General features: G+C 47.8%; 12 protein-coding genes across 12 annotated transcripts; 7 read left to right on the forward strand and 5 right to left on the reverse strand.

Moving 5' to 3' along the window:
- Positions 1-101: 101 nt before the first annotated feature.
- TRP4 (anthranilate phosphoribosyltransferase) lies at positions 102-1467 on the forward strand (the record flags this gene model as incomplete). Its single annotated transcript, XM_033569173.1, has 2 exons — positions 102-428; positions 496-1467. The coding sequence occupies 2 exons, from the start codon at positions 102-104 to the stop codon at positions 1465-1467; spliced, it is 1299 nt and encodes a 432-aa protein (XP_033427979.1).
- Positions 1468-1909: 442 nt separating this feature from the next.
- On the reverse strand, positions 1910-2247 carry RPC10 (Rpo12/RPC10 RNA polymerase subunit family protein; the record flags this gene model as incomplete). Its single annotated transcript, XM_033569174.1, has 2 exons — positions 1910-1934; positions 2045-2247. The coding sequence occupies 2 exons, from the start codon at positions 2245-2247 to the stop codon at positions 1910-1912; spliced, it is 228 nt and encodes a 75-aa protein (XP_033427980.1).
- Positions 2248-2833: 586 nt separating this feature from the next.
- Positions 2834-4731, reverse strand: nar1 (iron-sulfur cluster assembly protein NAR1; the record flags this gene model as incomplete). The annotated part of the gene is made up of 2 exons (XM_033569175.1): positions 2834-4552; positions 4627-4731. The coding sequence occupies 2 exons, from the start codon at positions 4729-4731 to the stop codon at positions 2834-2836; spliced, it is 1824 nt and encodes a 607-aa protein (XP_033427981.1).
- A 574-nt stretch (positions 4732-5305) lies between these two features.
- ATNIH1004_004506 (uncharacterized protein) lies at positions 5306-6178 on the forward strand (the record flags this gene model as incomplete). Its single annotated transcript, XM_033569176.1, has 1 exon — positions 5306-6178. The coding sequence occupies one exon, from the start codon at positions 5306-5308 to the stop codon at positions 6176-6178; it is 873 nt and encodes a 290-aa protein (XP_033427982.1).
- Positions 6179-6332: 154 nt separating this feature from the next.
- Positions 6333-7500, reverse strand: ATNIH1004_004507 (putative formamidopyrimidine-DNA glycosylase; the record flags this gene model as incomplete). Its single annotated transcript, XM_033569177.1, has 2 exons — positions 6333-6852; positions 6908-7500. 2 exons carry the CDS (start codon positions 7498-7500, stop codon positions 6333-6335), a joined length of 1113 nt encoding a protein of 370 aa, XP_033427983.1.
- A 498-nt stretch (positions 7501-7998) lies between these two features.
- On the forward strand, positions 7999-8659 carry ATNIH1004_004508 (MIX23 family protein; the record flags this gene model as incomplete). The annotated part of the gene is made up of 2 exons (XM_033569178.1): positions 7999-8071; positions 8289-8659. The coding sequence occupies 2 exons, from the start codon at positions 7999-8001 to the stop codon at positions 8657-8659; spliced, it is 444 nt and encodes a 147-aa protein (XP_033427984.1).
- Positions 8660-9221: 562 nt separating this feature from the next.
- On the forward strand, positions 9222-11884 carry ATNIH1004_004509 (peptide alpha-N-acetyltransferase complex A subunit NAT1; the record flags this gene model as incomplete). Its single annotated transcript, XM_033569179.1, has 3 exons — positions 9222-9303; positions 9445-11358; positions 11421-11884. The coding sequence occupies 3 exons, from the start codon at positions 9222-9224 to the stop codon at positions 11882-11884; spliced, it is 2460 nt and encodes an 819-aa protein (XP_033427985.1).
- An 880-nt stretch (positions 11885-12764) lies between these two features.
- On the forward strand, positions 12765-13118 carry ATNIH1004_004510 (uncharacterized protein; the record flags this gene model as incomplete). The annotated part of the gene is made up of 1 exon (XM_033569180.1): positions 12765-13118. One exon carries the CDS (start codon positions 12765-12767, stop codon positions 13116-13118), a length of 354 nt encoding a protein of 117 aa, XP_033427986.1.
- Positions 13119-15012: 1894 nt separating this feature from the next.
- Positions 15013-15354, forward strand: ATNIH1004_004511 (uncharacterized protein; the record flags this gene model as incomplete). Its single annotated transcript, XM_033569181.1, has 2 exons — positions 15013-15184; positions 15245-15354. The coding sequence occupies 2 exons, from the start codon at positions 15013-15015 to the stop codon at positions 15352-15354; spliced, it is 282 nt and encodes a 93-aa protein (XP_033427987.1).
- A 281-nt stretch (positions 15355-15635) lies between these two features.
- On the reverse strand, positions 15636-16381 carry ATNIH1004_004512 (uncharacterized protein; the record flags this gene model as incomplete). The annotated part of the gene is made up of 3 exons (XM_033569182.1): positions 15636-15878; positions 15975-16129; positions 16204-16381. The coding sequence occupies 3 exons, from the start codon at positions 16379-16381 to the stop codon at positions 15636-15638; spliced, it is 576 nt and encodes a 191-aa protein (XP_033427988.1).
- A 1604-nt stretch (positions 16382-17985) lies between these two features.
- On the reverse strand, positions 17986-19460 carry TIM54 (Tim22-complex subunit TIM54; the record flags this gene model as incomplete). Its single annotated transcript, XM_033569183.1, has 2 exons — positions 17986-19310; positions 19367-19460. The coding sequence occupies 2 exons, from the start codon at positions 19458-19460 to the stop codon at positions 17986-17988; spliced, it is 1419 nt and encodes a 472-aa protein (XP_033427989.1).
- A 996-nt stretch (positions 19461-20456) lies between these two features.
- Positions 20457-22645, forward strand: CBK1 (serine/threonine protein kinase CBK1; the record flags this gene model as incomplete). Its single annotated transcript, XM_033569184.1, has 4 exons — positions 20457-21073; positions 21140-21643; positions 21780-22256; positions 22333-22645. 4 exons carry the CDS (start codon positions 20457-20459, stop codon positions 22643-22645), a joined length of 1911 nt encoding a protein of 636 aa, XP_033427990.1.
- Positions 22646-23083: the final 438 nt, after the last annotated feature.

Here is a 23083-nt window from a genome sequence, read left to right on the forward strand (position 1 = left end):
CTGATACTTTGCAATGAGTCAATCCTATCAACCCTCTTTATACTTAGCTCCATAGCACCACAGAGCTCCCAAGGCCCCTCTGTACATTACATTTGTGCAAGATGTCTGCCCAGGCATACGATCAAAAGGCAGAACACGTCTCTATATCTCCCCTACTTCAAAAGCTTGCCTACCCCACCAGAGAGCTTCCGGTTGACGCAGCAGATATTGCCTCAGCGTTTGCATTGATTTTCGAGGATCACCTCTCTCCTATTCAAACGGCAGCTTTGCTGACGCTTTTGCATTCTACCGGGAAAGACCGAGATGCAGAGGTCATTGCCAAATGCTCTCGCCGAATGAGGGAGGCTGCCCTTCAGGTCGATAGGCCGACACTGATGCAGACTATTAAAGCTCGTGGGAAGAGGGAAGGCACCTATAAAGGTGGCCTGGTAAGTGTCCATTGTCAAAATGGCTTCGAATTCTTGAGTTGGCCTAACGTCTTTGGGATTGCTCAAGTGCGATATCGTTGGGACCGGCGGAGACTCTCACTCCACGTTCAATATTTCTACGACTGCTTCCATCATTGCGTCGCCGCTGGTCATGATGGCCAAACATGGTAACCGGGCTCAAACCTCCTTCTCTGGGTCCGCCGATGTTCTCAATGCTGTTGCGCCGGTTCCTCCGAATATCTCTGCCGTCTCCGCCAAAAATATTGCGCAGGTATACGCAGAAACTAATTATGCGTTCTTGTTTGCACCCAACTTCCACCCCGGCATGATGTACGCCAACCCTGTTCGCCGCGGATTAGGTTTACGAACAATCTTCAATCTCATGGGCCCCTTGGCCAACCCTGTTGATTGGGCCCTGGAGGCCCGTGTTGTTGGCGTGGCTTACCAGAGTCTCGGCCCTGTCTTTGCAGAAGCTTTACGACAGACTGGATGCAGAAAGACTCTGGTTGTCTGCGGTGAGGAGGATATGGATGAGATCAGCTGTGCGGGGAAGACAAACTGCTGGAAACTCTCCGAGTACCCGAATCCGGCTTACACGGGCTCGGATGAATGCTCCTGCGATGACGAGGAGGAAAGCTCAGGGCAAATTCCGCGTTCTTTGGTGAAATTGGAAACTTTCCAGCTGCATCCATCTGATTTCGGCCTTCCAACTCACCCGCTGACTGCAGTTTATGGAAGAAAAATGCCCAAAGACAATGCCGCCAAGCTCATGAGCATCCTCCGCAACGAGTTACCTCCTGATGACCCGATCCTGACCTTCGTCCTCATGAATGTGGCGGCCCTTTTGGTAACATCTGGTATCTGCGAGGCCGACACTAGCAATATGGGCCCCGGTGATGATGGCCAGGTAGTTACCGAACGTGGACCTGGTGGAGGACGTTGGAAGGAGGGTGTCCGGAGAGCACGTTGGGCCGTGGAGAGCGGTGCAGCTCTCAAATCGTTTGAAAAGTTCATTGAAGTTTCCAATAAGCTCCAGTAGAGTTATTTCCCCAAGCTGAGAGTTTCTTTGTATGACTCATACCATTTTCAACACGTCAGCTCATTGGGAATTGATTTCCTCTTGCTCTTCTTAACTTGCTTATTTATAGCATAATTTCGGGTATTTGTTTTCAAATTTCGGGTATTTGTTTTCAAAATTTACAAGATAGATCAGGACAATCAAGGGACGAATTAGATTTTCAAGCAATATAGACTGATTATGGTTATACAAGGACTTGCTTCCACAACCATACCGCAGACAATGGAGCTACTCCCTTATCCACGAATTTCACCCCGAGCTAATCTCTGCAATCCCGATATTGATAAATTGAACCACAAAACTCCCAAAGCGCCGCAAAATGCACATCACGATCGTAAGAAGTAATTTCAGGACCACCCACCCATCCATCGCCTGTTACTTCCGTGTTCAATAATATCTGACTTCATCGGGCTTCAAACTGGACCATTCTATTACATCACCACGATCAGTAAACCGTACGGGCCGAATACACGAAGAAGAGAACCCAAAAAGAGAGAACAGAACAGATAGAATAAAAGCCAAAGCCAACAAAACTCACCGCTTCGTTCTTTCCTTATACAGCACACGATGGCCACATTCCTTGCATCGGATCTGGTCCCCTCTCTTCAGTGACACGCGAGAATTGCACTCGCCACAGAGGTAAGCAACGACGGGACCATCAATCGAGCCTGCACCCATAGCATCAGCGCTGAAGGCATTCTGCCCGCCGCCCGTGGGCACCTGATAGGCCTCGCGAGACATGATGACCGTTGTGGGTATTCGGGAGGTTGCACGAAAGAGAATGTGGCGTGGCCGGTAATGAGGAAGATGCTTCTTTCTGCGAGAGGCACCGCGGTCAGACAGTCTGTCGCTTGGAAATGGAGGGGAATTAGATGGAACTTTTTATGCAAATCTAGCTTGATGACTCAGCTGCCTAAGATTCAAAGTGCAGATGGACTAACCATTTTAGGGGTAGTAATTGTGATTGACCAATTACGTTGCTTCTCATCATTTTTCCTATTTTGTAGATGTCAAAAGATCGCAGCTATGATAAGGTACTGCTACTCAATTCCCCAGTCACTTATTTACTGAAATCGTTGATCAAAATGTAAATAACACGAGAGACTCGTTCGAAATTCATACTTAATTATCCCATATGCTTTTTATCCTGTATATATACAACTCTTTCAAATGGCCTCCCACAATAATCGCCCATTGCATGTGTAACATAAAAGCATTTGGTATCGTTCTGTGTAAAGGTGTAGCAAAAATGCCAAACGAATTTTCATCAACCGTCAATATGCATCAGGGTATAATCATCATAACACCAAATATATATAATACCAAACTACCACCCACCACCAATCTTTCCCGCCAATTCGACGACCCGTTTAGTGTCATTCGGCTCTTTTTGAGATTTGCCCACGTCACTTTCCACTTCACGGTAGGTGGTATAGACCATCTTGGAAAGGGATATTCCCATCAGGTCTGACCAGTACCGCAAGGCCCCATGGACTCGAGTCTCGTTTTTTGAGATAGACAACGATCGGGGCATATAGGCTTCAGTCTCTGTATCCGATTCTGCAGAGTAATATGCTTCGTCCACATGAGCGAGCCACGAACGTTGTTCATGGGGTGATGGTTTTGAAGAGGCATTAGCAGTATCTGCCGGGGTTACGGCTTGTGAGTTTGAGCTAGCCTCTCTAGCATCTTCGATACGAATTTGGCCACCCCCATTCGTACAGCCACCAGGGCAAGCCATGACCTCTATATAAGCGTAGTCAGTACCCGACCCAAATGAGGCAGCGTTGCGAGACATCGGCTGTCGTCGGTTCCCGCTTCCGGAAGCGGCAGCTGTTTTTGCACCAGGAAGCCTTGACACACGGGCAGGCTTTAATTTCCTGACAAGGTTCTGGATGTTCCTGAAGCCATAGTAACGGGCGGCTTTCATGAGAGTCTCGCCCTTAGATGAAACGAGCGTATATTCCACCACATCGGCATTTCGCCCCCTCTGCGTTACAATCTCACTGCCCGGGTTTTTGGCCTGAAATGTTAAGAGAACATGATGTAAATACCCCCCAGAGGTACCAGTCTCTATAGTTTGTTTTGACAAACAATGTTTGGAGAACAAGAAAGCATCAAGAGTCTCATCAGGTAACCGCGGTGAGAAGGCACAAGGTAAGGGTTGCAGCGGTAATGATGGAAGAGATATTCCGCGGGAAGAAGCTAAAGTGAGAAGTTCACGTGTAGTGATCACACAATCGACATCGCGAACAGGTGCACTAGATTCGGAGGAGGACTGACCCTTGGTGATATTCCATGAAACGTCCGTGAGTTCTTCCCGACTGGCTTCGAGCTTCTTATCAAAACAGGGCATCACTGCCAAGTGCCATATACGAGAAACCGGAACATTAAGCGTTTTGCTCAGGACGGTCTTCAAAAAAGTGCCAGTCAATGCCTGCGGAGACTTCAGTCGGGATAAATGAGGAAGAATAAATGGGTGAGTTTTCTCGGCGTAGCAAATCCATCCTGGACAAGCCGAGGACAAGACTGGTTTTTTAGGGAGAGGATCGCTTGATGAGGTAGATGGGTCGTTCGATTTCAAAGATTCGATTACTTCGTCGGTCGTGAGAACTTGAACTGCTTCACGCATAATGTTCGTGTCAACAACCCAGGTGAAACCGCTGCCATGCTTGCCTCCAGACCTCAACCCATGAGGACCACTGAGGAATTGATCGACCATGTACGTCGCCTCCTGCCCCGTGATGCCGTATGTCGCTGCTAGGCTTGCACGTACTTGAGGACTGATACTTGCAACGAATATCCGACTCTGGCTATCATTTGTGTCCCAAGCACCCACGGATGGTCTATTTTGATTGCGACTCAATGGTACTTCCGTATACGCATCGAGAGTGTTCAGAACCTCCGCATGAGACTGCATTGAGATCAATACTGCCTCAGCGGAAGTAACGCAACCCGAGCATGCAAGGCAATCCGTCAATGAAATCTGCGCCGGTGGAAGGTTTTCGGCAAGAACTTTGTCTTCCTTCGTTACTTCGTAAGGGTTCTACTTTCAATTATAAATCATCATCTGCAATCAAAGTTGGGGGGGGATCACAGTGAAGCGCGCTTTTAGTATACCTCTGAAGCTGTCTCCTTCTGCGGAAGAGTTTCTACTGGCTTTATGCATGCAACACCAGGAGAGATGAAATCATTCAGGTCGTCTGCGGACAGTATTGCACTCATTGTGAAAGCAGACGCGGCGTCCCCGCTGGATGTTCAGTTGCCACTTCGGATAAGAAGCACAGTCCAAAATAAATTAAATTTTCAGCTTTGGTTGTGAAGCATAACGAAAATGTGAATATAAATCTGGAAAGAAGTTGGGAATGGATTGAAAGATTATTAGGCGAATGAGGAAGACATTGATCGAAGGGTTGATAAATGAACGCTTTGTCAGCTCATGTGGCGACGAATCTCGTGTTGCGGATTAGACTACCCCCGCGATCGGCGCTGATAAGCCCACCGCCTACAAGGATAGTCGGCATACGAATCGGGAAATTTTCAGGCAACTACAGGACGGTGCCTGAGGCTGAGTCGCATATGACACGTCGTGGTAGTATAAATACAGTGACTCATTACTCGTGTTTCCTCTATAAGAACCCAGTTTAAATTGTCTATTTTCGCCCAGACTTCAGAAACGTGCACAGCCGATGCTCAGTCGTGAATTCAGCAAAATATATTTTTGTCATTTTTGTCATTTTGGCAACATTACCTACATTACCTAGTACCGAGCAACTCAGGTGACAGCGGAACTTCGACTATGTCAGCCGCTGTTAACTCCAAGTCCACTGGGAGAAAGGATGCTTTAAGACTGATTGCAGCAGAGACTCAATCCCTTCTCCCCGGCGTTTTGGCGCTGAAACCCCAAGCTCCCGCAAATGCGCACTACTACCCGCATGCCAGGATGCCAGCCCTGGAACCGAGGCATAATAACCCAAGGCTTACTACGAAAGTCGAAGTCTTAAGTGGGGACACTTTCGACGTGGCCCTCAGCCTTGAGAGCACTCCTTGTGTCTCCAACAGCACACAGGCGGTGCATGTATGCGTCTTAAATATGGCTAGCGAGAAACACGCGGGAGGGGGGTGGCTCAATGGAGCTCTTGCCCAAGAAGAGGAGCTTTGTTATCGAAGCAGTCTCAGTTCTACTCTCAAAAAGTCATACTACCCCATTGGAAAGCGCGACGCTATCTACTCGCCTTCAGTTGTCGTCTTCCGAGAGAACATCAACAACGGGCACAGGGTTATGGATTTAAGCAAGCCTGAACTTCTCCCTGTTGTTAGTGTGATCAGCGTGGCTGCGGTAAGAAGGCCGCAACTTAAAAAAGGAGCGGCCTTGCCAAGATACACATATGCCGCCGATCGAGACCTAATGAAAGACAAAATGCGCTCTATCCTTCGTGTCGCTATATATAACAAGCATCGAAAGCTTGTATTGGGTGCTTTCGGCTGTGGAGCTTTTGGGAACCCAAATAATGAGGTCGCAGACTGCTGGGCGGAGGTTTTGCAAGAAGAGGAGTTTCAAGGCCGGTGGGAAACTCTTATATTTGCAGTGCTGGACAATGTACCTGGAGGAGGGAATAGAACCACTAATTTTGAGGTTTTCCGCAAGAGGTTGCATGGACTTGGGATCTGATCCGTGTCTTGAAATATCTCATTCGAAACCGAAAAATTCTACGGTTCCCCCCAACGAAATCCACATAATGTCCATCATTCCATGTAAATATGATGCTCAGAAATCAGATATAATAGAAAATGTACAAAGTACAAAGAGATGACATAGGGCAACTTTACTTTTTAAGACGTGTTGAACGCCTCCTGCTTATGTTTGTGGCCTTCACGTCCTCAGTCTCCTCAGATTTGATAGGCTTCTTTGTTTGTCGCTTGTACCCTCTTTTCTTGGATTTGGGTCCGTCTATACCCTCCTCCGCATCACTTTCGTCTTTAGGTACCACAGATCGCTTTCTCTTAGAACTTTTTTGCGTGTCATTGGCATCCTGGCCATTTGCATCTTTAGTCACAGGCCCGGTTTTCTTTTGTACACTGGGGACGACGGCGCTTGTTCTACCACCAACGGTAATGAAGGTGATTTTTTGTCCGTTAGGCAGAACCGATGGGACATTCTTCTTTCCCTTTTCCCACCGATGCTTAAACAGCCAGTCTTCTGGAAAGCGTTCTGAGTCGGCTAGAAGGTCCACTGAAGTTGAACAGACATAATGCATTGCAGAGTGCAGTTGTTTTATCTGATCGTCTTGTAGAGTGTTGCTGTATTGTTCCGGGTGTATCTTTGCGTGATACAGTATCTCGTCTCTGGGTAGCAGTTAGTCTTATATTGGTGAGTATTCTAGTGGACTTAGGAACCAACCCCATCCAATTGCCAATTCCGCTTATGTTGGCTTGATCTAGAAGAAGAGCCTTGATGGGTACCTTCTTGCTCTTCAGTTTGCTCGCTAGCCAGCTTTCCGTCACAGTGTCTTTATCGGTTACTGGGTCTGGTCCGTTCTCTTTGAGAGGGCTGTGTGCACGAATCTCCTCCGCAGGACAATCCACGAGTCTTATCCTACCAAGCCTGCGGAAATCAACAAATGCTGCTTGAGCCTTGGGATCACCGTCCGTTTCCAGCAGAAACTTCCAATATTTTGGAGGCCACTCCTTGTCTTCCGGCTTATCTGTTCTGTAGTAATATGTGTCCGCATCTCGGATTTTGAGCCAGCCTGCCATACCAAAATGCATGACAGCATGGGGTGGCGAAGACATAACGATCCAAAAGTATTTGCCTTGCTGTCCCGCACCCACTAATTTCTTTCCCTCCATAGCATTCTGAAATTCAGATGCAGTGGTGCCTACTTTACCGTAAACGATGTCATCGTTTTGGGTTGATACTTTGGTGAGTGTCCTTCCGACAAGATGCTGGCGGATGAAGTGAACGATACGGGAGACTTCGGCTAGCTCAGGCATGGCGACGGTATGGGCTCAATCACTTCCACGACTAAGATAGATTCCAACCGCCAAAGGGTATTTTGTAAGTGCAGTATGCTGATGTGAGACCAAACGCGTTACGAGTCTCGTAGTCCCGTGACCTGGAACTACTCGATGGCTGCTAGCCTGATCAGGCCAAGAACTTATGATTCCCTTTGGAGGCTGCAGTACGGTAGGCGGGCCAGTCCTTGAAGGAACTCACTCATTTGCGAGAATCCATACTCCGTCGATGCTCACAAAGACAACGAGTTTCAAGACACTTACCGGACATCTGTGCCTCGATAATCTATACAGTCGAGATTTGAAAGGGTGGGATCCCGCTTTTGAACATTGGTGGTGCTCTGGTGTTTTTCACGTCTCGGCAGCGAACATCCATTAATTTAATTCCCTGTTGGTATTGCTCTTTTCAATCTGGAGTGGTTTTGGTCCAAGAAGGTCAAGGTAGACCGAGACACTGAAAAGCGTGAGAGCCAAAAGATGTCGAGGGCCTCATCAACTACGGCTCCTGAGCTTAGCCCTCGATTCTGCTTCAATGAGAAGCTGCTCACAGGTATGTTTCAGCATTGGCCTTTATCAGCTACAGACGGTGGTAGCAAGTACTCATCCAAATTTTCTGGGCCTGTAAGATTTTCTACGCCTCTCTAGGTCTACAATAGATGACTCGATAACCCAGAATCTAAACGCCTTGTTCACTCCCTCCCAAGAGGGGTTCGATCCTTCCTCGACCGCGATACGTCAAACAGACTCAAAAGCAGGGAAATCGATAGACTCGGCTGCTTGTCAGACCTTTAAGGAAAACGCATTATTTCCCGCGTGGCAAACTCGTTCAGATGTGATCAACTATTGCGCCGGTGTGGCTACAAGTCCTGATCCGGATGACCCGGATCTGATTCTTCGAGAGACCGAATCCGCAAGAGACCGAGAGCGAGTCGTTGATGAGCGACTCGACCCGTATTCCTCACGTTTCTTCCCTCGGGAAGCGCGAACCGAGTCGCTAGCAAATTTGGTTCGGAATCAGCGTAGCGTCGAAGAGATCATACGTTCTCGTACTTGGGGTCTAGTGACAGAGAGATGCAATGACTCGTCGACCAGCTGGGAAGAGGCGCTCAATAGCTGGCGTGAGAAGCAACGACGGTGACCAGACTAGTATTGACTGAACGTGAGGAAAACATACTGATATGAATATGAGGACTAGCATGTGTTGTCCTGCTATTTAAGACAGGATGTGTATATACGAAGCGTGTATGATAGTTCTATATAAAAGGCATTGTTTTCACGGATGCGAACCATCAATATAACCTCCCCGAGTCAATCAATGAGTAGATTTAACCATGGTGCCCTAGCAGTGGAAATTGGAGAGCTCTCAAGAGTACGGATGTACGCAAGCGTCGTTTCGGATAATTATTTCATCTGCGACCGGAGCTGGATTTCGGAGCGAGGAAGAACCGGGGATTGTGAGCATCTCCAAGACTAGACACATGCAGAAGGCGAACCGTGTCTTTCCAGCGAGGAGACTCGGTGGTTGGTGACTTTGTTGAGTCTGCAGACGTAATACCTATACGCCTTAGTATCTTAGCTTATCGCTGCCTGATCCACTCTCAGCGTTGCCGGAGGAAAGAGTCCCCGCGCACTTCCAGCTTCGCCCACAAACAGTGACTTGGCAAGTCCCTCGCCTCTGCCAGCCTTCCCCAACCGCCACAATGCCGCAGCAATTGAGCTCCAAGGATGCGTCCTTATTTCGCCAGGTGGTTCGTCACTATGAAAACAAGCAACATAAAAAGGGTGGGTTTGCGACCGGGTCTGAACACTGTAGACATCTGTGCGGATGCGTATGACAGCTAATCTTTTTTCCCTGCAAATAAAAAGGAATTAAAACCGCCGAGCAAATCCTCAAAAAGAACCCTAACCATGGCGATACCCTAGCGATGAAGGCTCTGATCATGAGCAACCAAGGACAGCAAGAAGAGGCGTTCGCGCTGGCCAAGGTAGCTCTGAAGAATGACATGAAGTCGCATATCTGCTGGCACGTTTATGGATTGCTATATCGCGCCGAAAAGAATTACGAAGAGGCAATCAAGGCATACCGATTTGCTTTAAGAATTGAGCCGGACTCCCAGCCCATCCAGCGGGATCTTGCTCTGCTCCAGATGCAGATGCGGGATTACCAGGGTTATATACAGAGCAGGAGTGCGATGCTGCAGGCCCGGCCCGCTTTTCGACAAAATTGGACGGCGTTGGCAATTGCGCACCACCTCTCTGGCGATTTGGAAGAAGCAGAGAAGGTGCTGACGACCTACGAGGAGACCCTCAAAAGTCCTCCGCCACTTGCCGACATGGAGCACTCGGAGGCCGTCCTGTACAAGAACAGCATAATGGCCGAGGCGGGCAAGGTTGAGAAGGCTCTGGAACATCTTGAGGCTGTAGGTCACCGGATTACGGATGTACTTGCGGTGATGGAGATGAAGGCGGACTACCTTCTGCGACTAGACAGAAAGGCCGAAGCAGAGGCCGCTTACACTGCTCTTCTGGAACGCAACCCGGAGAACTCGATCTATTACAACGCCCTGATTAGGACCAAAGGAATTCCAGAAACCGACCACAAGGCATTGAAAGCTGTATATGATCACTGGGCGGAAAAGAACCCGCGAGGTGATGCTCCTCGAAGAATCCCCTTGGACTTCTTGGAGGGGGACGAGTTCAAACAAGCTGCCGACGTTTATCTACAGCGCATGCTCAAGAAGGGTGTACCATCGCTGTTTGCGAACATCAAGACTTTGTACAGCAACACCGAAAAACGTGATACGGTGCAGGAGCTCGTCGAAAGCTATGCTTCGGGCAAGGTGGTGCCGCAGTCGAATGGAGAGAACCAGGCCAACGGAGACAACACAGAATTCCTCTCTTCTTCTTACTATTTCCTCGCCCAACATTACAACTATCACATCAGTCGCAACTTGCCCAAGGCCATGGAATACGTTGAGAAGGCTATCGAGTTATCCCCTAAAGCCGTTGAGTACCAGATGATGAAGGCGAGGATATGGAAACATTATGGGAACCTTGAGAAGGCCGCAGAAGAGATGGAAAAGGCCAGAATCCTCGACGAGAAAGACCGCTATATCAATTCCAAGGCAGCGAAATACCAACTTCGCAATAACGAAAATGACAAGGCACTCGAGAACATGAGCAAGTTCACTCGGAATGAGACAGTTGGAGGGGCATTGGGTGATCTCCACGAGATGCAGTGTGTCTGGTATTTGACGGAAGATGGCGAGTCGTACCTTCGACAACATAAACTTGGACTTGCCCTCAAGCGCTTCCACGCTGTGTATAATATATTTGATGTGTGGCAAGAGGACCAATTCGATTTCCACAGCTTCTCTCTCCGGAAGGGTATGATCCGAGCGTACGTTGACATGGTGCGCTGGGAAGATCGTCTGCGCGAACATCCTTTCTACGCGAGGATGGCTCTCTCTGCCATCAAGGCATATTTGCTTCTCCATGACCAGCCCAATCTTGCTCATGGACCATTGCCCGGCGGCGTCAATGGGGATGCGACGGACGATGCTGAACGCAAGAAGGCCCTCAAGAAGGCTAAAAAGGAACAGCAACGGTTGGAAAAGATCGAATCCGATAAGCGAGAGGCGAGAAAGGCAGCCGCAGCCACTGCAAAGGGCGCCGATGGAGAAGCGAAAAAGGAGGATCCAGATCCACTTGGAAACAAGCTTGTTCAGACATCGGAACCACTGAAAGAGGCGACCAAGTTTTTGACCCCGTTGTTGGAATATTGCCCTAAGAATATTGAGGCCCAATGCCTTGGGTTTGAAGTGTATCTCAGGAAAAGTATGCTGACTCCATGATGTTCTCCCCGTCGTATCGGAAGTGTGTTAACCTCGATTACCTAGACAAATATGCGCTCGCACTTAAATGCTTGTCCGCCGCGCATGCTATCGACCCGTCCAACCCGACTCTTCATGTTCAACTCCTCCGGTTCCGCAAAGCACTGGACAGCTTATCTGAGCCACTCGTACCCCAAGTTGCAGAGGTTGTCAACGCCGAGTTTGAGGCTCTACTCCCCAAATCACAAAATCTGGAAAAGTGGAATAATTCGTTTACCGCCGCGCACAAGGATAGTGTCCCGCACACACAAGCAGGTCTGACTTGCGGACAGCTCCTGAACTCGGAGTCGAAATCCCAGTGCGAGAAGGACCTTACCGCCACACTCGATTCCGACGTCGTCTCCATTGAGAGTGCTCTGGCTGGACTGAATTTGCTAGGCGAGTGGGGAAGTGATCAAGCTGCAAAGACGGCGTACGCTCAAAAAGCCTCCAACAAGTGGCCCGAGTCGACCGCATTTCGCCTGAGCTGAAGGACGTTTTTAGCGGCTCCATGTGTGTGGAAGCAGCGACTGATTTTATAGGAAGGTCATGTTCCTCACCCGGCCACATCTACGTTCATGGGAAGTCTATGATGATATTGATATTAAAATTCGAATATAGATATTTCTAAATACTCGATCCAAAGGCTTAGGAAATCGGACCTGATATGGACAAGACCTTGTCCTACGCAGGGGTTCAGACCGGCGAAGTGCGAATCAAGAATGATGTACTAGTATTGAGTTGGTCTATTGGTCCGACTTGGAGTATAGTAGTGCGCCAGGTCTTTATCGAATATTTTTATTGTGTACAGTGTGCATTCTCCAGTAGGATTTATTCCTAATTTGCATAAGAGAACCCTAGAATTGGCCGTATTTAAGTAAGGCTAAGTCTAGGTTATCTATTGCTATACTGTGTTAAGAATAAAGGCATCCGGAATGATGAGTAACGTAATCCAATTAATTATTTTTCTTTGCCCACCCTTCAAACGGCTTCCACACAATTCATTCGTCCAGCAACCCAAAATGACTGAAACCAACCCATCTTCTGTATCTACGCTGTTATTTCTCTTCCTCCGCGTCGGTGCAATTTATGATTGTCCCCGCCCATGGGGCAAGCCATGCCTCAAGTAGGATTTGACTTGAGCCTCCCTACGGGTGAGCCTCCAACATCCTATCTTGATCATGACTATAAACTCGCCGATTGACTGGCTACATATCCCAAGCACGGCCGCCATTCACTATTCAATGGAACCATCGTCCACGTCGCCCAGGTCCAGGCAAATTCCATGTATAATTGATGACATGACTGGGGAATACCCGACCTCGTCTGGAAGGTGAATCGCAGTGGGAGCGATGACATCGCTGGTTAAACATGAAACTCGGTTACCCTGCAAGCTCCGATGCTGCCAGCCTGAGTGGCTTAACCCAGGAACTCAAGGAGGCAAATGAAACGGAAGTGCCCAGCCTCTTGATAGAATTGCGGTCACCTCACCCTATCTCCCTTAACCCTGGAAAATATCAATTACGCGCTAGAGTACCTGGGTCTGCACTCCTGGGTGGGCGACAGAGTATTGCCCCGATCACATTGTGGATGCGGATGCTGTCTACGCAGCAAACGGCCATGAGGTCTGCGTCAAGTACACGGATCTCTTCGATTGCTGGCACGAGTTTGAGTATGCGCCCACCCCCAACATTCTCTTGGTCTCTTTCGGCCGCCATTTCCTGACGTGCTCCTTATTAAAGCATGTATTTTCTTGCGTCCTGCCATTAAAAACTTTTTCTCCTCCCTTTTATGTTCTCCGCGAAGCTTTTTATCTTGTTTTGCGGCCTGAGCAAGTCGTACAGCATACTCTTTTTGAGCTTGAAGGTCACGAGCTTGTTAAACCTTATTGGGAGAGTAAAAGATTGCATTGCCATCTTCTGGAGCACGCAATTCAAATTGAGAGGCTTTCCACGCTAGCACTTTTTCTGTTCATTTCCTAGAGCATTCTCAAGGCCTGTACAGCGTAGCTTAAGAAGGATATTCTCTGCAGAAAGATGATGCATAGTATTGTTAAGCTTTTAAGCTTTTTGATCGTACACATCAAAAAAAACTTGCCGTAGAAGCTTTTCAATACTCTGCCAGTCTTCTGCCTTAAGGATAGAGTTAGAGGAGTTACTAGAATATGGCCTTTCTTCGTCTTTCCTAGTAAAGCGCCTTAATACTTTTCTGGATCCCAAGGATATAAACCGACAGATCTACATATACTTTTAATATTTTTGCGTAATAAAGCATCTTTCCATGACAGCCAAAGAGCCAAAAAAAAAAGGGCTCGCTTTGTAATATAGCTGATTCCCTGAGACTTCAATTGTTCCAATTTATTACTGTATGCCGTAGACAAAGGACCAAGATACCAACATCCAAAGGCTGCAAAGAATGCGTAGAATGAGGAGGATAAATAGCCAAAAGGATCTTATTATTATTACAGAAGTTGATAAACTTCATAGTGATATAATATCCATGGCCATTAAGAGTTGAAAGCCGCCAACGCCTCCGAGCTTTCTCTTTTCTCACGATCAAAAATATTAGTAAGCCACACATATCTCAACTTAGTTATTACTTTTAGGCATATCAAATGTGATGAGACCCTGGGTACCTGCACGAACTGTACCTCCACAGGGCAGACATGCGATGGATATACTCTATTTCAACTACCAGCGGCCGCACGAAAAAAAAAGACTACCCAGGCTGGTCCCGGTGCATATGTCAGTCCGAAACTGCCGGGACCACCTCCAACGAACGACGATGCTTTGCCTTTTCCAGAACTATACGGTGCCCATGCTGGTTGGCTAATTTGATTCCGAGGCGTGGCAGCAATTAATGCTTCAGCTCAGCCAAGCTGAGCCGGCTGTGTGCCGTGCTGCGGTCGCACTCGGGGCACTTCACAATGTTATAGAGGCAGTAGTAGCGGGAGACACGGTATTGAATGAGTCTGCATTCATCTTTTGCCCAAGAGCAGTATTGCAGAGCAATCTCAATTCTACTACGGCGTCTGGGGTCGAAGGATCCCAGCTACGATTACAGCTTTGGTTTGTTGTATCATTTTTGTTTTCTATGAGTTCATTCAGGAGAATTATGTCACAACAATGATGCATCTCAAGAATGAGATGCACATACTAGCAAACCAGAAGGGCCACGTTAGTCGGTTGTCTATCCTGGTAGGTCTTTATAATCGACTGGAAAAACAAACAAACAGACAAGACCCAAGCAGCTACCTCTGAAGCAACACTTGCGAGAGCATTCGCGCATTTGGACATCCAGTCGTCGCACTTTGACTCACCGAATGCCTCTATAAGACTTTACCCAAGCGATTTTCATCTAACCAAGATACAATACAACCATCTTGAAATCCAGCCTCCGAAGCAAAGGACAAACTCGATCCCATAATAAACAATGTTTTCCGATTCTGGTCTATCTGCGATGTGTGTATGCGAGATTGGTCGGTCGATCTTTTTATATTAGTCATAGAGCAACACAAAATGTGAATCAACCTGATGGACCATATGACGGCCTTTGAGGAATTTGTTTTGTGCTTCTCACCTCACACGATAGAGGAACCCGCATCATAGGCCTGATCCGAATGCATAACGTCATCCTCCAGATGAACGTGGAAACCTTTCTCAGTTTATTGGAAATGGTCTACGATAAGCTCGTTCTCACGATGGAGAGATGCGTAGATCTCTGCGAGCAGATCGTCAACAGCTTCAGGGCTGGTTATGAGAATAACCCCCCTAACGTGCTCATGGACCTAGGTATCATTCCGCTACTGTCCTGGCCTGGGTGTCTTTGAAGTGCCGTGATTTCGGAGTTAGAAGGCGAGCCCTGGATCTCCTGCGGCGGTGGCCACATCGAGAAGATCCCCATGACTCCATCGTATACCATCAAGGCTACACTGGCGGTTCGACGATACTGTCGTCCTTAAAATTGACAATTATATGAGTACTATGTGAAGTATCCAAGTATAGTAACTTAAGTGCATCCTAACTCCAATATTGAAAGTCTGTATATAATAACTACATCATGATTTCGGAATTTGACAAATACATAAACAGTAATTTCTATCTGCAGACATGACCCCATCTATCCATCAGTCATGTACAAACCCCAAATTACAGACTCTCCCCTGCTTGTCTTCGAATATAATCCACCACGGCATCGGGCTTCACCAATCAGGGTTTGTGCATAGTATCGATTTTCTCCGTCTCAATATTCGCGCCCGTGCTGCGCACATTCTCGACCATCACTCCTGCACGAACAACGGAAGGGCGCGATCCTTTTCTCAGAGGAGATACGATGCAGGGATATGGAGATAAGCCGCACCTGTGGCGGGGGCGTTCTTCGTGGCCCAGCGTGAGGACGTAGAGTTTTGGCACACTCATGCCTATCCGGAACGTCATGGAAGAATAAGTTGACTGGGTCATTGGCTGTGACGGTGCTGGTTTTCTCCTAGATTTGAATTAGATTCTTCATTATCCAGTATATAACATCTATGGGTGTTTATACATATACAAAGAAGGGAGGGGGAAGGGGAAGAGGACTTACATCCCTAATATACCAATCCGGAGACGTTCCCCCAAACGCCGCGATGAGACTCTGTCCAATGTCTGGAATAAACGCGGTGACAAAGACCAGACGGACTACACCGCCGGTCTTGCCCTCCTTCTCACGGTCTGTCTTACTCGGACCGGCCAGGGGCGCTGTTCATGGGCAGACCGGACCAGCTGTGGGAGACGACCATTACATCCGTTCCGGCATTGGCCTCGGCTTCTACCAGGGTTCGGACGGCGTCGATCGGGCTGGAGGTCCTCAACAGCGGGTGTCTGCTGAATAGAGGGGAAGACGATGGAGTGACAGACATAGCCATGGGGATTGAGCTTCTCGATGATGGGATTGAAGGCAGTGGGAGGGTACCAGGCACTGGGGGCTAAGATGAGGGTGGATATGGCCATTGTACTACAGTAATTGGGATGGGTTGGGGAATGGAATATAAACTGAGGATAGTGGAATATGGATATCTGTTATATTGCTACGTTGAGGGGTTAAATACTCTTTGTTGTCTTGATGCAGTCTAGTGTATTATTAACTGTAGAATTTGTACTGATGCTGGAATACAACCAGGAGACGAATAGCGGTATGGTTTCCGGTAAGTAAAGGCTAGGAATATCATCATTTTGGGCTGAGATTAGCGGGTAGAGATGTTAAGGAAGATAGAATGGAACCGAACCTTAGTTTAATGCCTTGGTTAGATACTAAATATCGACGTTGAGTCACTTCTAGTAGCATGGATTATCTGAAGATTTACGTAGCACAATGTTGCTTGGTTGTAAACTTTACAAAGGTTTGCAGAGACAGGTATATTGAATTGTAGTTTGCATAACTATAGATAGTAGATATCTTATCACTACCTAGTTCCAGATCATTATTGTGAGTCTTATGCTGGACAACTAAGGCATTCCTAATTATGCCAAATCTTCTCATCGTCTTGTCCACATCTTAGTATAAGATATACCCACTACCATGATAGACAGATTACTGTGCATTGCACAAGTTAGCAACAATGAAAGTCCTATGGTTCCCCTGATATCGCCTCAGCTATTGATACATAGTTGTGTCTACGTAATTCCACTAGATACGGTTCAAATCAGATAGGAAGGTCGCGAGTACCTTCTCGTCAAGGATATCCATTACCCTACCTAGGTATTTCGAAGCGATTTGAACATCTCCCAGGAAACCCAACCAGCATCAATCATTCAACCAATTAGATGGTTAATAAGTTCTAGGCACCGGTAGGCATTAACCTATTGCCGGGAGGTGAATGGTTTCTTAGGCAACACTGTCTGAGTTCTTTGATGGCGTTATCTGGAAAGCTTCTATTTGTAAACCAGTGGTTTTATATTCTCTTTTCTATTTTTGAATCATTATTTAATGTCTTCCACTTGAAAATCTCCGTTGAATTCGTAGGGGTTGAAACTCTATATGACTTGACTCACTATTTTGGCTCACTAAGAGCCCGAGTTCTTAGTTGGTCGAAAAGTTTGTCTTCACAATAGATTTTATTGACATGTAGGTCTTTTATATCAGAGAAAATGCAACTTGTATTTGCTATATTATTATCAGGGGCAGATATTGCGTTGCGTTGGGCTGTTCTGGCTAAAGGGAATTCCCTAAAGGCGGTGGAAAAGGGAAATATTCCAATTCTTGTAGATGATCTGCTCTTTAGGTTATCAAGGGTCGTAAGGACTGGGTGTTTGTGTAGTGGATTCTTTCCGGCAAGAGCTTGGTAGTGTAGGTGCTTCCATATGTAGTCCAATGTTCAAATCCAAGCCTTTGTTTCACTTCAAGAGATGGTTTAAAATTTATAGGTTCCGCGTACATTGAAGTACTACAAACAGTCAGTGCTTTAATACCTCTAGTTTTTATATAAACATGTATAGCACTAAGTCTAGACTAATGTACAAATGTTAAAAGAATGGTGGTACAGCGGAGTGGTTCCTGTGCCAATGTCTATAAATACTTCAATCATCCAATACAACAAGTTCCATGAATGCCAACATCACTGACTGTCCTCTTCATCGAGGTTTCCGACAATTGGCTTTCTCCGGAGGGTCGCTTCATCCTCTCCATAACCATATTTGATCCACAGATGCTTCCAAAACGGGACAGGCGCAGGTCGATCTTCCCCGATAATGTACTCGGATCCCTCGCGGATTCGCTGTGAGCGAGCCTCCTCTTCAGGAGAGAGGACGAAACGCTGCATGCGAGATGCAATTCGAGGATCTAATACAACTTCGTTGATCCATTCGCGTTCTTTGTCGGGGTTGGACTCATCCTTCTTGTGCACCGATTTGTGCCATTCCAGCTCTTCTTCTTTAAGGATTGACTGTTGTTCGTAGTTTCCAGCGGGTGACAGAGTCGCATCAACATTCGCCGCATGATATTCAGAGTCAGCGCTGAAGGAGTTATCATGATAGGGTCTAGAATTCGAGGCAAGAACAACACCCGCAACATCTCGTCCCACCTCTTCAGCAAGGTGGCGCTTATTCAAGTATCGATAGAGTCTGATCGGAGTGTTCAAGAAACCTAGGATATGAGGAAAAGTGATGGGAATAGAGCTGTCAAAGGCCTGGGGAATGGATTGTGGAAGATTTTGCGACGAATAATCCGCAGTGGCGATATAAGCTGGAGTCGGGCCGGTGGGCTTCGGTTTTTCTTCTTTCTTCTCCGCTATCTCACTCTTTTCGGGGTTCTCTGCTGCGGGAGTGCCATCGGCAGAGGCATTTGTCTCTGTTGCTTTGAGCGAAGGAGCATCTACAGGCTCAGCAGGCGGTTGTGGAGGATCAAGAGGTCCAAGCCAGCCCTCGTGGAGGCCACGGACATATTCCTTCCAGGTATGGCGCCCAATCACCAGATCTCCCTTTGGTCCTGGTTCATCTGTGACACCGATTCTTCGTCTTGCATCGGCAACAACGTCTTCGGTGCTGGCCTCATCCACCACAGTCGTCGGCTCCCCAGCTTTCCTTCTCAGTTTGCGAATTCGTTCCGATAGAACGGCTCTCACATCACCTTCCCTTCTTCCTTCGATAACGTGGTAGTCCAGAGCCGCCGCAACGAGGATGGGCTTAACATATTCCTTAAAGTGATCCCGCGCCGGGCGGAGCCCGTCACCAGGGGGAGCGGCCAGATACACTGTTAACTTTCGGCGGGTTTGGTCGACAGGAAGAGATTCTTTCGACAGATGCGCCACCAAATCACACCACTTTTGTTGTGTACGTGTTTTCTCTCGGCGATCATAGATCAGGGCCGTCGCAAAGGAGCCGGTTATCGTGAGGAAGATCATCCAGTTCCGGGAGGGAAGTTTGAAACGGAAGTTTGGCATTCCTTGGGTCAACGGTTATTACGTATGGTCACATTCATGAAGAATGGGAGGGATATACCAATCATTCGCATGGCTGGGTTTTGTGGTTTGGCACCTTTGGCTGTAGACTGGGCCGGGCCTGAAGCCGCGGCGGCACTGGGGGAGTCCGCCATGCGCTCAGTCTGTCTGAGAAGGAAATTAAGAATAAACTAGATACAACAGAGACTCCGCTAATTATATAAAAATTTCAGGGATATGAAGAAGCGAATAGTGGGGAAAGAGAGGAATCTGCTTTTTCATCGAGAACTCTGATAAGCGATTTGTCGAAAAGTTCGGGATGCCTGCAAAGCTCCGTCGGAAGGGGAGTTTATCCGGGTGCGATACATCGACTGGTACGAGTCCGTCACTCATCTCCAGAGTAGGTTGCTCAACGTGTAACAACGACAACTGGGGTTCAAGTACACTCTATATTTGACTTTTATTTACAATAGATGTTGATCTGTTTTATTCTCCAGCGTATTTGTGGATATATGATTTTGTCTGATTAAGCGGGTATAGTATACATGAATTAACCTACCTCTATCTTAGCTAACTCTACGTGCTACATTGCATGCCCACCATAATAGATGCGTGTTTTCTGTACTTTGGATGATATATCCTACGGAGTTATCACTTTCGTAACCCTATACCTAGTTAAACTACTGTTAAACTTGTGCCTGAGAGCCTCATCTCCAACCCCTGTTCCGCACGGGTGGTTCCACTGGCGCGCCGTAGCAAGGGTCCAGACACCCGAAAAGTTACCAAACAGACCGGTCAGTTAGATGAACTCTTTCTCCTCTTCTCTTCTCCTGGTCGGATCTCTTTGTTCGTCCTCTCGGTGCTTCGTTCTGCGGGCCTATTGCCTCTTTCATCCCCTTTGACTTGGCTCTGCGATTAAGGGGTACTGTTCCTGGAATTCTTGCGTGGAGGACGGACCACCGCTCTCCACTATTTTCCCCTCTTCACAAACACTTGCTGGCGACTTGCCCGTCTCAGCCACCACCGCCCCTTTAGTTACTTCCCCTCCCCCTGTGGTTTTCAACCTCTCCTTCCACCTCCGTATTGAGCTGAACTCTGTCTATCCCACATCCCGTGCCTATCACGGTTTGTACCCGGGAGAAATCTTCAAGATGGACCCCAACAACAACCGCCTCCATCTAAATTTCGGGTACAATGATCGTAACTTCAATGCCGCCGCCAACAACCGCGCGTATCCTACCACTCCCTCCGCATTCCCTCAGCCGATTTATCAAAGTCAGGGCCCCCAGGATTACGTCGAGGCTCAGAATGGAGCATATGGTCAGGGTTATTTCGTGGCCAATCCTTACCCTCCGCAGCAAGCGTACGCTCAGCCGCACTATAGCCAGCCCAACGTACCGTCCTCCCAGCCGGCGGCCTATCAATCTCGGATGGCCTACAATGCCAACGATGGCACCAACGGTCTGATCCAGCAGTTTTCCAACCAGGATTTGAACGCCAACCGCACCGGCTTTTTCGGTCGCTCTGCTTCTCCTGCGCAGAGACCGCGAACGGCGGGTGGTTCACCTGCCCCGGGGCAGCAACCACCACAGGGTCATTTGGCCCCGCCTATGCCTCGCAGTTCTCGGACTCCAGCCGAGAATGAAGAGCTGCAACGCTACCCGGAACGATTCTCGGAGAATATCCACAAGCGAGGCAAAGCGGCCAAAGAGTTGGTGAATGTGTTCTTCCACGAGAATATTGAACGTGCGCGCGATCGTAATATGCGGTAAGTAGCCGAGTTTCTATGACAATATCACCTTGAATGAGCTGACATCTGAGGTGATATGCGCAGTTCTGCTGAGCTTGAGAAGATGATCAGGGATCCAGGTATTTCACCGGACACGAAATGCCAGGAGGCTGAGGTCCTTTCAAAGAAAGAGTCCACTTTTCTGCGATTCCTCCGGACTCGGGAGACTCCTTCAAACTTCCAGACGATCAAGGTTATTGGAAAGGGTGCTTTCGGTGAAGTGAAACTTGTGCAAAGAAAGACTGATGGCAAGATTTACGCCCTTAAGTCTTTGATCAAGACAGAGATGTTCAAGAAGGACCAGCTGGCACATGTTCGTGCTGAGCGTGACATTTTGGCCGATTCCAAGGATAACCCATGGCTCGTCAAGTTGCATGCATCGTTTCAGGATTCTGCATACCTCTACTTGCTGATGGAGTTCCTGCCAGGTGGCGACCTGATGACCATGCTGATCAAGTACGAAATATTCTCTGAAGATATCACTAGATTCTACATGGCTGAAATCGTTATGGCTATCGAAGCTGTTCACAAGCTTGGTTTCCTTCACCGGTACGTCCCCCCTTTTCTTCTCCTGCTTTGATGTCTTGCACCATCGCGCAGTTAGCAGCCCTGTACTGCATCTCACGTGGGACTGGATGTGAGGCTGCTTTTATTCACCATATACTAACAAGACTGCCATGGACAGTGATATCAAACCGGACAACATTCTTCTTGATAGGGGCGGCCACGTCAAGCTTACCGACTTCGGTCTTTCCACGGGAGGCAAGAAGACGCATGATAATTCCTACTACCAAAATCTCCTAAAAAATTCAACATCAAAAGACAAGAACCGCAATTCCGGCTACTTTAATGATGCGATCAACTTGACGGTATCAAACCGTGGGCAAATCAATACCTGGAGGAAGTCCCGCCGGGCCATGGCCTATTCGACGGTTGGCACGCCCGACTACATTGCGCCTGAGATTTTCAACGGCCAAGGATACACCTACCTTTGCGATTGGTGGTCTGTTGGTGCCATCATGTTTGAATGCCTTGTCGGCTGGCCTCCGTTCTGTGCTGAAGACACGACCGATACCTACCGGAAGATCGTGAACTGGAGGGAGTGCTTGTACTTCCCCGAGGAGCTTACTCTTTCTCGTGAATCCGAGGGCCTGATCCGAAGGTGAGTCCTTTCCTGAACTCGGTCGTGTGTGTGTATGTGTTGTGTGTGTTAGACTAATGACGTCTTTCTCTTGTAGTTTCCTATGTGATACAGACCACCGCATTGGGAGCGAGGGTGGCCAGTTTGGAGGTGCTACCCAAATCAAGAACCACCCATTCTTCCGTGGTGTTGTTTGGGAGCAGCTTCGCAACATCCGTGCTCCGTTTGAGCCCAAGTTGAGCTCGAACATTGACGTGTCTTACTTCCCCATCGACGAGATTCCTCAGGAAGATACCAGCGCCATCCATCGTGCTCAAGCTCGTGCTATGCCCGATGAACAGGAGGCCGAGATGAGCCTTCCGTTCATTGGATACACCTACAAGGCCTTCAACGCATTCCAAAGCAACTAAGAATTAGAGTCGATGTCCGAGTTGAACATTGTGCAGCGATCCTCTTTGGAAAGTCTGAAGGCGGGCGGGCTTGCATCGATGGCTTTCCAGCGATTTATCGATGATTTATCTCGGCATACCCCTGTTGTTTGATAAAGCATATAGCGCATCTACCTTCTCCATGTTTTTGATAATGACTTGAGCATCTTCTATATTTCTTGCATGTCGCGAGACGACGCCTGCTTTTTAAAACTATGTTTGGCATTAAAGAAACCATATACAGTGCATTGTTGATTGGCAGTTCAGAGTATGATACATCCGCAAGTGCAGACTATGATTGACTAGCTGTTTTATAATCTTGGCTGGGGCGAGAGTATAGTGCGGTTAGAAGCAACTCCATTTTCCAGTAGAGATCATTGGCCTTAGTAGTATACTGAGCATATTATTCATACTCCACTA

The sequence above is a fragment of the Aspergillus tanneri genome (assembly GCF_003426965.1).
Source record: "Aspergillus tanneri strain NIH1004 chromosome Unknown AapTan_3_pilon_pilon_pilon, whole genome shotgun sequence".
Taxonomy (NCBI): Eukaryota; Fungi; Ascomycota; class Eurotiomycetes; order Eurotiales; family Aspergillaceae; genus Aspergillus; species Aspergillus tanneri.